Genomic DNA, 15,191 nt, shown 5'->3' on the forward strand with positions numbered 1-15,191 from the left:
GTATACATGGTCTACTCCTCCAGACCCCCTGGTCCATCTGAATAAAATTTGGGGTCTTTTTGAATTTTTTCTTTCAACACTAGGAATTGAATCCAGGGGCACGCTCCCACTGAGCTATACCCCCAAACCTTTTTATTTTAGTTTGAGACAGACCCTTGCTAAATTGCCCAGTTGTCCAGGGTGGCCTCAAGCTTGGGATCCTCCTGCCTCAGCCTCCTGAGTTGCTGAGATTATAGGTGTGTGCTAGAGCTCACAAGTACATCTCACTTTTCTCACATTCTATAGGAAATTTAAATTGGAAAGTAGTTCAGGAAATTGCCCATGACCTTGCTAGAATTTTCATCAGTCTCTGAACTTTCAGTTGGTGCCCCTCAGTCTTTTGACCTGTGACTTCTATCTTGAGTCATATTGTGGGATTTGAGTTTCTTACCCTGATCCTCTGTGAAAGAGAGCATTGGGGTATATTTGGTTTATGTTCTGTTTTTTGGTACTGGGGCAAACCTAGAAGGGCTTTATCATTGAATGACATCCTTTTTATTTTTTATTTTGAGACAGGGTCTCATTAAGTTGCTTAGGGCCTTGCTAAATTGCTGAGGCTGGCCTTGAACTTGCAATCCTCCTGCCTCAGGCCTCTGAGTTGCTGGGATCACAGGCGTGCATCACCAGACCAGCCATCTCCCATTTCTTGACCAGTGTCAGTGCTTAGTGTTGAAAGATAACTGTTTCATGCAAAGGAAGGGAGGGAGGAAGACATGAATGCTGGAACACTTGTGCATTGCTGGTGGAAATGTAAAATGGTGTAGCCACTATGGAAAAGATTTTGGCAGTTGGGTGAGGTGGTGCACGCCAGTAATCTAGTGGCTGGGGAGGGTGAGGTAGGAAGACCTTGAGTTCAAAACCAGCCTCAGCAAATTAGTAAGACTGTAAGCAACCTAGTAAGATCCTGTCTCAAAATAAAAAATAAAAAAGGCTGAAAATGTGTCTCAGTGGGTTAAATATCCTTGGATTCAACCCCCAGTACCAAAAAAATAAAAATAAAAAAGGAAAAAAAAAACATTTTGGCAGTTCCTAGAAGCAACAAATAGCTAGGCACAGTAGTGTATGATTGTAATCCCAGCAGCTAGGGTATCTGAGGCAGGAGGATTGTTAGTTTGAGGCCAGACTCAGCAACTTAAAGAGACCCTGTCTCACAAAAAGAAAAAAGAAAAAAACTGGAATGTAGTTCAGAGGTAGAATGCCTCTGGTATGATCCCTAGTTCCAAGTAGTAGTAGTAATAATAATAATAATAAAAGAAGAAGAGGAGGAGGAAGAAGAATGTGGGGTGTAGATAAAAAAAAAATCCTGGGAAATGTGATAAGAATTGAGGCTGTTTGGTACACGAGTTCATGATACTGTTCTCTTTCCTGTATATTTGAAATTTTCACTAGTACACAATGAAAAAAAATTAAAGAAAAAAAGGTGAAGAATGGGGTGTGTGTGTGTGTGTGTGTGTGTGTGTGTTTAAATAAGGTCTCACTATATTGCCCAGGCTGGTCTTGAACTTCTTGGTTCGAGTGACCCTCCTCCTACCTCAGCCTCCTGAGTAGTTGAAACTCTAGGCTTGTGTCACCATGCCTAAACTCAGACATAAATTTATGTGAAATAATATTATGAACATATTCTATTTTTCTGGACACACTTAAGGACACACAGACCAAGCACTGCTCTATCACTGAGCTACACCCCCAGCCAGCCCCAAAGTTTTAAAGCTTCATACCTAAATAACAGCAATAAGCCACTACCCAACTTAATAGTCTTTTAAAAAAAAAAAATACCAAAGCAATTGTTCTTAAAAACTATATAATCATCAGAATCACGTAGGAAATTCCAAGAAACAAAATATAAATCACAGGAACAGAGGTGTAGCTTAGTGGTGGAGGCCTTGTCTAGTGTGCACAAGGCCCTGAGTTCAGTCCTCAGCCCTGCAAAATAAGTATAAAAAATAAAAAAGCACAGATTGGGGGCTGGGGATGTGGCTCAAGCGGTAGCGCGCTTGCCTGGCATGCGTGCGGCCCAGGTTCGATCCTCAGCACCACATATAAACAAAGATGTTGTGTCCGCCAAAAAACTAAAAAATAAATATTAAAAAAACTATCTCTCTCTCTCTCTCACTCTTACTTTCTCTTTGAAAAAAAAAAGTATAAAAAATAAAAAAGCACAGACTGGGGGCTGGGGTTGTGGCTCAGTGGTAGCATGCTCACCTAGCATGCATGGGGCACTGGGTTCAATCCTTAGCACTACATAAATGTAAAATAAAGATATTGTGTCCACCTAAAAAACTAAAAAATAAATATTAAAAAAAAGCACAGATTGCAGATCCTGATGATCCTCAACCTGTACCTTGTGCTCCAAGAATCTACATTTCTGTTAAGTTTCCCAGGGGATTCTAGGGATCACTTGGGAACCACCAACACTACATCACGTGCCTTCCACACCTTTTCTGGATAGGGCAACAAGAGAATGGATGTTGTGAGGAGTTAGAAAGCTATCATGAACATCCACATGCTGAGAATGGTGGCTTTGGATGCAGAAAATGGTTTAGATACTTTGATGTACCGTCACAGTTTATTCATCTATAGGAACACTTGATTGTAACCACACCTGTGTAAAGCTCTATCCTGGCATAGCACTCAAGGTATGTTAGCTGCTGCTACTATTATTGTTATTATTATTGAAGAAAGCCCTGGTCTAAGAAGCAGGTAGACACAGATTCAAATCCTATCTCCACCACTTTCTAGTGGTGTGTGACTTTGAGCAAATGACTTAACCTCTCTGAACCTGTTTCCCCATCTGTCAAATGATAACAATAATCACAGCAACCATATTATGTGAGAAGATATGTTGTTAGGATGAAAGACAATGTAGAGCTCGGTGCTCACAGTGCTAAGCCTATAAAAGCATTCAGCAAATAGAAGCAAGTAGCTGTTTTAAAGCATTTCCTGGAAGAAGGGACCTTATCCTCCAGGGCCCCAGCTTAGGTGACCTTGCTGGACTGTGGGTATGCTATCACCTGAGAAAGTCAAAAAGCTATCATGAGCTGTTCTTTCCACTGGGAGCTGTTTTTTTCTCAGGCTGGGAGAGGCTGTGCTTTACACACCTGTGCATGGACCTGGGCCAGCAGAAGGTAAAGGAACAGAGAGTGCAGAGGCTTGGAGAATTCTACTCAGTGACTTGCCAGGTCCATTCTTCTACCCTGTGGTAGGCGCCACAGAGGTCCGGGCTGTTACAGTTTAGCATGCCTCTTCCAATGGGGAGAGAGTTGAAGCTGTCCTTCTCCTCCCCGCAGAATTCACCCAGAAGACTTCTGGTGGCACCTCTGGTCGTCCCTGTCCTGAGGAGCTCTCCTGGTATCATGCACACAGAACCCAACTCACATCTTGATTCTGCCGTGTGACTTGGGGGCAGTCACTTAACCTCTCTCAGCTTCCACGGCCTTCTCTATAAAATAGGGTTTGTCAGCGGAGCTACCTCGAGTCCAAGCACTACCGTTTCCAATCGATATCAAAAGTTTGTGCCAGTTCCTATTATGCAACCTGGTAGGGTTAGCGCTCTGCTAGTGGTAGTTAATACCACCAGCCTTAGAAGACTCTGTAGCACCTGTAGCGACTCCTTCCTGGGATCACCCCTATTCACCACTTAGCATCCTCCAGGCCCCAAGCCAGGAGCCATGCCTATTTCTGTCTTGTTCTCACCAAAGAACCCACACAAGAGGGATGTAGTGTTTTGCCATCCACAGCAGCTTCGCAGCCATCACTCAAACTGGGGCTGAAGAGGCAAAATGAGTCAGTTGGACCGAAATGGGGACCTGAACTACCCCAGTCTCCCTGGGTCGGCACAGGGACAAATTCTGTGAACATCTGTAATCACTGGGCAGTAGAATCTTCTGTGATAATGAAAATATTCTACTCCTACACAGCTACTAGCCACATGAGCTCATTGAGGAAGCATGGCTACAGACTGAGAAACTACATTTTTTTCTTATTGAATTTTACCTTGACTTTTTTTGGGGGGCGGGGGTGGTGGTGCTAGGGATTGAACCCAGGGCCTTGTGCATGCATGGCAAGCACTCTACCAACTGAGCTATGTCCCCAGTCCCCTACCTTGACTTTTAGGCTGAGTTTCATTGTGTTATACAGGCTAGTAATTCATAGGTTCAAGCAATTCTCCAGCCTCAGTCTACTGAGCAGCAAGGACTATAAGTATGTTGACTCTGATTAGCAAGGACTATAGGTATGTGTGACTCAACTGGTCTCTATTTCGTCTCCATGGTCCTGATGTATCCTCAGGGGAAACCTCGGTTTCCTCATTTATGAGGAAAGTGGCCAAGATGCATGCCAGAAAAAAATAAATGACTAGATGAAACACAACCATGTACTTGAAAAAGACACTTTACCTCCATGGTCTTGATCCCTCAAACCCATAACTCTAATTATGAGTAAAACATCAAACTAATTCCAATAGGGCAGAACCTACAATTCCCTGACCAATACTCTTCAGAATTATCAAGGTCATTAATAAGGGAAGTCTCAGGCACTGTCACAGCCAAGGGAGCCCAAGGAGACATGAGAGCTAAATTGAAACAGGCTATCCTAGAATAGAAAAATGTCATTTGGCTGGGTTCAGTGGCATATACCTATAGTCTCAGCTTCTCAGGAAGCTGAGGTAGAAGAATTGAAAGTTCAAGGTCAGCTATGGATGTAGTTCAATGTTAGAGGGTTTGCCTGGGATGTACAAGGTCCTGGGTTCAATCTCTAGTACTGCAAACAAAACACAACAAAACAAAAACAGAGTAAATGATAGATTAAATTAAAACAACAAGGCCTCTTTCTACCTCAAAGAGTCATTGTAGACATCACATAAGAACCCAATAGGAGGACTGGGGATGTGGCTCAGCGGTAGAGCACTTGCTAGCACATGTGGGACACTGGGTTCGAGCCTCAGCACCACATAAAAATAAATAAATAAAATAAGTTATTGTGTCTACCTACAACTAAATATATATACTCAAAAAGAAAGCACCAAATAAATCAATTATAAAAATTATAAATATTATATTTTATGTGCTCCAATATCCAAATGAATAAGGGATATTGGAACACATAAACTCAGGAGGCTGAGGCAGGGGGACCACAAGTTCAAAGCTAACCTCAGCAACTCATCTGGGTTCTAAGCAACCTAGCAAGTTATAAAAAATAACCCTTTTATGTGTTGCAATATTCCTTATCCAAAGGGGGATAATCCTTGGGAGCCGGGTGCAATGGCAAATGCCTGTGATTCCAGCAGCTCAGGAAGCTGAGGCAGGAGGTCACAAGTTTGAGGCCAGCCTGGGCAACTTAGGGAGGCTATCAGTAACTTAGTGAGACCCTGTTTCTAAATTAAAAATAAAAAAGGGCTGGGGATGTGGCTAAGTCCTTAGTGTCCCTGGGTTCCATCCCTGGTAACAAAACAAAATGCAAAATGCTTGGGACTTGGATTTCAGATTTTGTTGGATTTTGGAATATTTTCATATACATAATGAACAATTTTGATGATGAGATCTAAGTGTAATCAATGTTTTCTGTATGCCTCATACACATAGCAATAAAGTAACCTTACACAATACTTTAAGAGTGCTTATGTTGTCGGGGCTGGGGATGTGGCTCAAGTGGTAGCGCGCTCACCTGGCATGCGTGTGGCCCGGGTTCGATCCTCAGCACCACATACAAACAAAGATGTTGTGTCTGCCGATAACTAAAAAATAAAATATTAAAATTCTCTCTCTCTCTCTCTCTCTCTCTCTCTCTCTCTCTCTCTCTCTCTCTCCTCTCTTAAAAAAAAAAGAGTGCTTATGTTTTGACAGCAACCTGTCAAATGAAGTCAGATATGGAATTTTCCACTTGTGGCCTCATGTTGTGGATTTTGGAGCATTTCAGATTTTCTTTCTTTTTTTTTAGTTTTTAGTTGTAGATGGACACACTACCTTTATTTTATTTGTTTATTTTCATGTGGTGCTGAGGATTGAATTCAAGTGCCTCATGCATGCGAGGTGAGTGCTCTGCCACTGAGCCACAACTCCAACCCCGCATTTTATATTTTCAAATTAAGGATGCTCAATCTGTATGTAAATATCCAGAATAGGTTAATCTGTAGAGTCAGATAGCAGATTAGTAGTGGTCAAGGGATGTGGTAGAATCACTGCCTACAGTTGCAAGATTTCTTCTTGGGCTGGATGAGGTTCAGGAGGCCGAGGCAGAAGGATTCCAAGTTCAAGGCCAGCCTGAGCAACTAAGCCAGATCCTGTCTCAGAACAAACAAATAAACAAACAACAACAACAACAAAAACAAAACAAAAAAACTGGGGGTAAGTAGCAGATATTGAACCCAGGGGAGCTTAAAGCTTAACCACTGAGACAGGGTCTTGCTAGTTTGCTTAGAGTCTCAATAAATTGCTGAGGCTGGCTTTGAACTTATGATCCTCCTGCCTCAGCCTCCTGAGCTCCTGGGATTACAGGCTTGTGCAAAAAAAAAAAAAAAAAAAAAAACCAAAAAAAATTAAAGGCAGAGGATTTAGCTCAATGGTAGAGCACCCCTGGGTTCAATTTCCAGTACCATACACACACAAAAGTTTCCTCAGGGTGCTGAAAATGTTCTGAAATTAAACAGAGGTGGTAGTTCCACAACACTGTTAATGTTCTAGATACTACTGAACTGTACACCTAAAGTGGTTTAATGTTAAGTAAATTTCACCAAAAAGGTGTTATGTAGACATTTGATCTGACAGTTCCCAAACTTCTTCTATTTTACAAGTCAGAACCTAGTCTTTGAAACTCCACAGCCCAGGATTTTTGAAACCCAAACTGGTGAGTAGGGAAGAAAAGTGGTTTTGGCATTGGGGGGGTGGGGGTGGTGAGACTTGTGCCTCAGTATCAGACAGACCTAAGCTTGAGACCCTGCTCTGCCATTTGCTAGCTGAATAACTTTAGGCAAGTACCCCCTGCCCCCCCCAGAACTAGTTGCTTCATCTGCAAAGTGCATGATTGTTGGAACTATTCAATGACACCCACTGCACAGACCCAGGCACTTGACAAGACCAGGAGGCAATAATCATTTCCTTCTTGTCCCCCTTTCCCAGTTACACTGTACAGGACGGATGGCTTTGATCCCCTCCCACACGGAGCTGGCTGAGTGCCAAAGAATGGGGGGTGAGAGTCAGGGTTTCAAGGTCTACAAAAAGCCAGAAATCATCTTTTTAGTTAAAAAGTGCCAGCCACAAATTCATAACATTTTTTCCATCGATCCCTTGCAGGCAAACTCATCAGGGCTGTTCCCCTAATAGAGTCAAGGCCAACCCAAATTGGCTGAGAGCAAAATAAACAGCCTTATCTTGCGGGTGTGGGGCCCCTTACTATAAAAACGGAGGCCACTGGTCTCTTCAGCGTCTTTCCTACTCAAGATGAAATTCCTCTTGCTGACTGCTCTGCTTGCAGGTAAGTACCCCTTTCCCATTTGTGTGGGCTAGATATTCCTCCTCTTTGTATGGGGGAACTCGGATCACGGGAGACAGGGCTAGGCACAGCTGGAAGATTTGAAACTCCCTGTGGGACTGAAGATCTCCTGCGTTGGGGGTTCCCTCCTCATCTCTCAAATCCTCAACATCCGACACCTTTTCAGTCTCCAGGTTTGAACTCACATGATTCCTTTTAGAAAGGTCTCCCTTGCCCATCCACCCAAACTATGAGACACCCCCACTTTTTTCCCCCTCTGCTATATTGCCTTTGCACGATGACCTCCCACGATGACCTCCCTGTGTCAGCAATTCTCATCTTGTTGATTAATTGATTTGTTTCTGTCCCACTCACCTGGCTGGCTGGCACCTTGTACTGGGTCAGACACAGTGAATCAAACTCAGGTGAAGTTTGAATCCCACTCATTCATCCATCGTTCGTTGATTCATACAGCATTGATGGAGCCCTCCGAGGAATCAGGCTCTGAGTTGAGACCAGCAACTCAGAGATGAATGAGCCCTAGTCCCAGACCAGGCGCGCATGCGTGCATACATAAACATACACACACCCGCCCGCACCAAGCCACAGTTCTTGGCTTCTGCAAAGTAGGGCCGGCTAGATCAAAGGGAGAGGGAGGGAAGGGAGAGAGAAAGCAGGGGAACAGGGCAGTTGGGTCCCTCCTGCCTGAACAGGCTCTAGGCCTCTGCTCCTCCTGCACCTGTTAATTGCCACCACAGAGCAGCCAACTGCCATTCTATCCTTGGCCCTGGAGTTTAAGCACAGTGAGTGGTCCCAGTGTGCCTCCCAGAAAAATCGAGAAAAAGAGGGACAAATCATGGACAGTAAGAAAATATTGATGGCTGATTAAATAGGACCCTGGCCAGGCATGGTGATACATACCTCTAATCCCAGCGATTTGGGAGGCTGAAGCAGGAGGATTGAAAGTTCAAGGCTGATCTGGGCAATTTAGTGAAAACCTGTCTCAAAAAAAAAAAAAAAGAAAAGTAGTTCAGTAGAGCAAGTGTGAGGCTCTGGGTGCAATCCCCAGCCAACAGGAAAAAAAAAATCAATCTGGTATTGTACATTTTAAGTGATTAAAATGGTCATTTTGGGACTGGGGCTAGGGCTCAGTGGTAGCGCATTTGCCCGGCATATGTGAGAGGCATTGGGTTAGATTCTCAGCACTGTGTATAAAAAAAAAAAAAAAAAAAAAGTCTATCAACAACTAAAAATATTTTTAAATGGTTAATTTTATGTTATGTGGATTTCAATAAAAAGATGTTTTTAATTTTTTTATTAAAAAAAAATGCTGGGGGGCTGGGGATGTGGCTCAAATGGTAGCGTGCTCGCCTGGCATGCTTGCGGCCCGGTTCGATCCTCAGCACCACATACAAAGATGTTGTGTCCTCCGAAAACTAAAAAATAAATATTAAAAAAAAAAAATTCTCTCTAAAAAAAAAAAAAAAATGCTGGGGAGGGTTGGGGCTGTAAGTCAGTAGTAGAACACCTGCCTCACATGTGTGAGGCACTGGGTTCATCCTCAGCACCACATAAAAATAAAGATATTGTGTCCATCTACAACTAAAAAAAAACATTTTTAAAACAGTGCTGGGAATGTGGCTCAGTGATTCAGGTGTTAAGCGCCTCTGGGTTCAATCCCCAGTACTAACACACACACAAAAAAAAAAAAAAAAAAAAAAGGAAAGAAAGAAAAAATTCACTTTAAGTTTCTGGCACTTTTTTTTTTTTTTTTTTTTTTTTTTTTTTGGTGGGGGCAGGTACCCAGGATTGAACTCAGGGGCACTCAACCACTGAGCCCCATCCCCAGCCCTATTTTGTATTTTATTTAGAGACAGAGCCTTGCTGTTGCTGAGGCTGGCTTTGAACTTGGGATCCTCATGCCTCAGCCTCCGGAGCTGCTGGGGGCCTCCGACACGGCGCCAGGCTTCCAGTGCTCTTCGCAGGAGTCAAGCTGCCAGGAGTCAAGGAGACAGAGAGCAGGCAGGCAGTGGACCTCTGGGGGTGCCAGACCAATCTGAACTCGGGCTGCGTTTTCTTGCAGGGAGCGTTACTGCGCACATCATCAACCCTCGGGCGGTGTGGCAGTTCCGCAATGTGATCAAGTGCACGATCCCCGGGAGTGACCCCTATAAGGACTACAACAACTATGGCTGCTTTTGTGGCTTGGGTGGCTCAGGCACCCCTGTGGATGAATTGGACAGGTGAGTGATCCATCTAGAGGGAGACTTGAAGAGTCCTTATTGGGATGGGGAAAGGGCACAAGCCAAGGATCTCTAGAAGCACAGAAAGGGGACGTGCATGTTAGCTAAGGATAACATGTTTTCACCTTTTGTCATAAGAAACACAGGCCAAGAGTGCCCTTCATTCAGTGTTCCCTGTTAGAAATGGAAAGCAGAAGCCAGATGTGGTGGCGCACACCTGTAACCCCAGCAGCTCAGGAGGCTGAGGCAGGAGGATCGCAAGTTCAAAGCCAGCCTCAAAAATTTGGCGAGGGCCCTGAGCAATTTAGCGAGACCCTGTGTCAAGATAAAAAAAAAAAAAAAGCCAAATAGCTGATGCAGAATCATGGGCGATGCGATGCTCCCCTCTAGTGGCAGAAAATGGCAAAACAAACCATCAGAACCACACAACCCAGGCATCAACCTTTGGTTTTAAAAAAAACAACCAAAAAACAGTGTCACAGCATCATCAGGACGTGCAATTTTACCGCATTCCTACAACCATGATAAAATCATTTTAAACAAATCTATGGCAAGAGAGTTCACAGTTTTTCAACCCAGTTTTTCATGGGACAGTTCCTCCTGGGGATACTCCTCCTGTGCCTAGGTGAGGGTTGACCTGGTGTGGGGGTCCTTGCTCCTCAGCTCTTCCTTCCCCTCTGTAGGTGCTGCCAGACACACGACGCCTGCTACAACCAGGCCAAAAAGTTGCCCAGCTGTAAATTCCTCGTGGACAACCCCTACACCAACACTTACTCATATACCTGCTCTGGGACAGAAGTCACCTGCAGCAGTAAGTTTTCCCAACCTTGACCCATAAATTCTAGCAGACCCTAAGTAGGCCTGGGGGAAGTAACGACAATGGCAATACCACCGTGTAGTGATTGTTTTCTTAGTGTTGGGCAATGTCTCGTTTAATCTTCACAACAACACTTTAGTATACATTTATTATCCCCATTTTACAGATGAGGAAACTGAGGCTCAAAGGCTAAGCCATTTGTCCAAGTTCATTCAGCTTGAATATGATGGTGCTTGGCTTTTGAACATAATTCTATATGACTCCAAAGCCTCTGCTCTTAAGTGCCATGATATACTGTTTCCTTTTTTAATAAAAAGAAGCAAGCTGAGTGCAGTGGTGCACACCTCTAATCCCAGCTCCCAGGAAAGCTAAAAGTGGAAGGATCCTAAGTTCAAAACCATCCTGGGCAATTTAGTGAGACCCTGTCTCAAAATAAAATTAAAAGGGGTTGGGGATATAGCTCAGTAGTAGAGCACTTGCCTGCCATGTGTGAGGCCCTGGGTTTAATCCCAGTACTGTGGGAAAAAAAGAAAAAGTCAATAACTATCATTTATTAGGCTTTCATTATATGCCAGGTACTTGGTTAAGCAATTAAACAAGATAGGTTTTATTATTATTAACAAGGATCAAAGACAGTCATTTTTCCTAAATCATATAGTTTGATGTGTTGTACGTTGATATTTGAACCTAGTTTCATTTGATTTCAAAGGTTCTCATCTTAGCCACTAAGTGGTTATAGTGGCATGGTGTAATATGAAATGTGTTCCTAGTGAAATGGGTCCCTCCATGAAGATTTTTTTTTTCTGTGATAAGAATGGAACCAGAATGCAGGGTCCTATGCATCCTAGACAAGTGCTCTACCAGTAGACTACACTCCCAGCCATGAAGGTGATTCTTATTTCTGAGCAGGCAGTTCAGAGGAGAGAAGAGTATCGATTGCCATGCGAGGGCAGCACTCTGGGTTCTCACAAACCTTCATTGTGCCCTCATTGACATGTCCCACTTTCCCAAACTGCACAAATGCAGTGAAATAACCATAATTGCATAATTCAAATCCAAAAGTGCCAAGAAAAAAGATTACGCAGAATCCCATAATCCTAACAAATGAACTGTTTTCGTCTTTCCTGCTCCCTTTTGTCCTTATCCTTGTAATAATATTTCCATCATTTTAATCACAGGTAGGCACGAACCCACCTCAAGTCCTTCATTTCTTCTGCCAGAAACACTTCCTACGATCAATTTGCCTGCTATACCTCCTCTTCCGAGATCTTTCTTCAGATGTCCCTTTCCAGTGAGGTCTTCCTTCTCCAAGTTCTTTAAATCACATATATCCCTCCAATGCTACCTCCTTCTTTGGTTTATTTTCTCAACAGTATTAATCACCATCTAATATCTAATTTATTTCTTTTTTCTCTCTCCATAAGCAAAGGGATTGTTTTCTTTTTTATTAATACATCCCCAGAATCTAGAGCAGGGTTGGGCATACAGTAAGTGCTCAGTAAATATTTGATGAATGCATTAACCTAGATACAGTCTTGCATTCTGCCTTTTCTCAAATTGCCTTGTGAAAGACCATTTTTAGCTGGGCTCAGTGGTACGCATTTGTAATTCCAGCGGCTTGAGAGGATGAGATAGGAGGATCGCAAGTTCAAAGTCAGCCTCAGAAAAAGCAAAGCGCTAAGCAACTCAGACCCTGTCTCTAAATAAAATACAAAATTGGGCTGAGGATGTGGCTCAGTGATCGAGTACCCTGAGTGGTCAAGTGCCCTGAGTTCAATCCCTGTTACTCTCCCCCCCACACACAAAAGACCATTTTAGGAACAATGCCTAGTGGTAGCTCACTCCTGAATCCCAGTGGCTTGGGTGGCTGAGGCAGGAAGATCAAAAAAGTTTGAAGCTGGCTTCAGCAATTTAACTACTTTGATCTGCCTGCTCTGGCTGTTATTTCAGAAATCAATGAAGAGCGATGGGGGATTGAGAAAAGAGAAACAAAGATATAGAGAAAACCTGGGGCTAGGTGGCACATTACCCTTTTGGAGGAACAGTGACCCCAAACTAGTTCAGCATGTTTATTACATAGGTTTTACCATCAAAAGAATTTTCTGTGAGAAAGTTTCTTCAAAGCATACAGGATTGAAGGTTGAAGATGCAGCAAATAATAATCGTCAACTTGTGCTCATAATTCTCTACCCCTGGCAGCTGGTGTCTGAACTCAGGGTCAAGACTGAGAGTCCTGTGCCTAGCACAGAACCTCCTTTAAGCAGGGTGTCCTCATAGCAACTGGGTAATCTTGATCTGCACTTTTGCACAGGAATTTCCCAGTGCAGGTTTGCAGCTCCTGCTGTAGGACAGTCAGACCATGATTCAAATCTCTGTTCCCAACATCTCCCCATTTTTTCTCTTTAAGTGCAAATAATGAACTATTATTTGGAGCTGTTGGACTTCTTTTCAGAAGATGTGGCATCCTGTTGTTATAACACAAAAAAGTATTAGTAGCAAATACATAATTCTAAAAATGTCCATATTGTATGTTTTAACATATTCCAAGGATTAAAACCATGCAAATCATTAAGTATTTATTTAGCAAGCCATGAAGGATCCACAAGATCATTCCTGCTTTCCTGAATATCTTGGATGTGATGGTGTAACTCTATTAGGTCTAGACTCTTAATATCTCTCTGCCAACTGCTCATTAGGTGATTTTTAACTTTCTCCCAATCCCATTGAGAAGCATTATATCTTGCTTCTGTAACACAAATTTGTATCTAGCATGGCAGTAAAGCCACTGTCTAAGAGCAGCAAACTCATTTCCTGTATTTGTGACTGTGGTTTCGAGAGCATACAAAAATAAATAAATAAAATAAAGACTTGCTGTCCATCTAAAATTACCCAAAAAAATTAAAAAAGAAAGAAATATTTATCATGTAAAATGGAAGGTTCCTATAATTCTGTTATCCAAAGATAACCATTTAGATATATATCCCTCCAGAACTTTCGGCATGTACTAGCTTTTTTTTTTTTTTTTAAACAAAGTTGGTGTTATTTTATTTGGACCTTTATTTTGTTCATTTATATGCAGTGCTGAGAATTGAACCCAGTACCTCACAAATGCTAGGCAAGTGTTCTACCACTGAGCCAAAACCCCAGCTCAGCTTTTTTCTTTAATAAAAACCTAGACCAGGTATGATAGTGTATGCCTGTAATCCCAGCTGCTCCAGAAGTTCAGCCATGAGGATGGTAAGTTCAAGGTCAGCCTGGAAATCTTATCCAGACCCTGTCTCAAAATAAAAAATAAAAAGGGCTATGGATGTTGCTCTGTGGTAGAGTGACCCTGGGTTCAGTCTGCAGTCCCCCACCATAAAAAAAAAAATACCTGGGAAACATTTTCATATGTAAACATACCTAATTATTCTAAATGTTTGTTTAATATTCCACTTAATGATATTTTGTAATTTTAGAAATACGTACTTTTTGTGTGTGTGGTGCTGGGGATCAAACCCAGGGCTTTATGCATGCAATATTCCCAGCCCAGAAATGTGTACTTTACTAAGGTAGAGAAATTAGATTATCCAATTTAACTAAATTGAAATGTACAATAGTTTACTACCTTAAGTATATGTTTTAATGTTTCCCATGGTGCTTATCGTTGCTTACCTGTGTTATCAGAGATCTGTAACTATACAGGTTTTAAAAATCAGTGAGCTCCTGTAATGATTGAAATAGGACTTTCCAAAAGACAGTTATTGCAGGCTCTCAGATAAACAGCAAATAAATTTTTAATGTAAGTATGTCCCAACGATTATATTCATTGTTTATCAGGAACTCAAGTGGTACTGGCCATCTCAATTGATCTGGTTTAGATTTGCTTCATCTCTCAATCCTAAATCTTCACGAATGGGCTGGCCACCAGCTTATTCCAGTTAATTCTTCCTGCCCTTGGACTGTAAAAAGAAGTGTCTGCTTTGACTCAATCTTCTCCACTTATCCCTCTCCAGGCAAAAACAAAGAATGCGAGGCTTTCATCTGTAACTGCGACCGCGAAGCTGCCATCTGCTTTTCCAAGGCTCCATACAATAAGGAGCACAAGGACCTGGATACTGACAAATATTGTTAAGATATAGTGTCACCCCTACCTGTCTGGTTGCCTTCACCTGACACTGTGTCCTCCAATAAAGCATATTGTTGAAAAGATCTCACGTTTGGGTATCATTGTACTCAGTTTGCTGAATATAACTACACTTTTTAAAAAATTTAATATTTATTTTTTAGGTTTTTTTTAGGTGAACACAATATCTTTATTTTTAAAAATATTTTTATTTTATTTATTTGTATGTGGTGCTGAGGATCGAACCCAGTGCCTCACACGTGCTAGGTGAGTGCTCTAATGCTGAGCCACAACCCCAGCCCCAATATCTTTATTTTTATTTTTATGTGGTGCTGAGAATCGAACCCAGTGCCTCACACATGCTAGGCGAGTGCGCTACCACTTGAGCCACATCCCCAGCCCCCAAAATTTTTATATATTTATTTTTTGCATGTATGGTACTGGGGATTGAACCCAGGGGCAACTTAACACTGAGCTACATTCCCAGCCCTTTTTATTTTTTATTTTGAGACAGGGTCTAAGT

The 15,191-nt window shown here is 42.4% G+C and overlaps 1 protein-coding gene across 1 annotated transcript; it reads left to right on the forward strand.

Annotated features, from left to right (window-relative positions):
- The first annotated feature begins 7,472 nt into the window (after positions 1–7,472).
- Positions 7,473–14,677, forward strand: Pla2g1b (phospholipase A2 group IB). The gene is made up of 4 exons (XM_077105259.1): positions 7,473–7,506; positions 9,587–9,746; positions 10,430–10,557; positions 14,559–14,677. Exons 1-4 carry the CDS (start codon positions 7,473–7,475, stop codon positions 14,675–14,677), a joined length of 441 nt encoding a protein of 146 aa, XP_076961374.1.
- Positions 14,678–15,191: the final 514 nt, after the last annotated feature.

Source organism: Callospermophilus lateralis, chromosome 1 (genome assembly GCF_048772815.1).
Source record: "Callospermophilus lateralis isolate mCalLat2 chromosome 1, mCalLat2.hap1, whole genome shotgun sequence".
Taxonomy (NCBI): Eukaryota; Metazoa; Chordata; class Mammalia; order Rodentia; family Sciuridae; genus Callospermophilus; species Callospermophilus lateralis.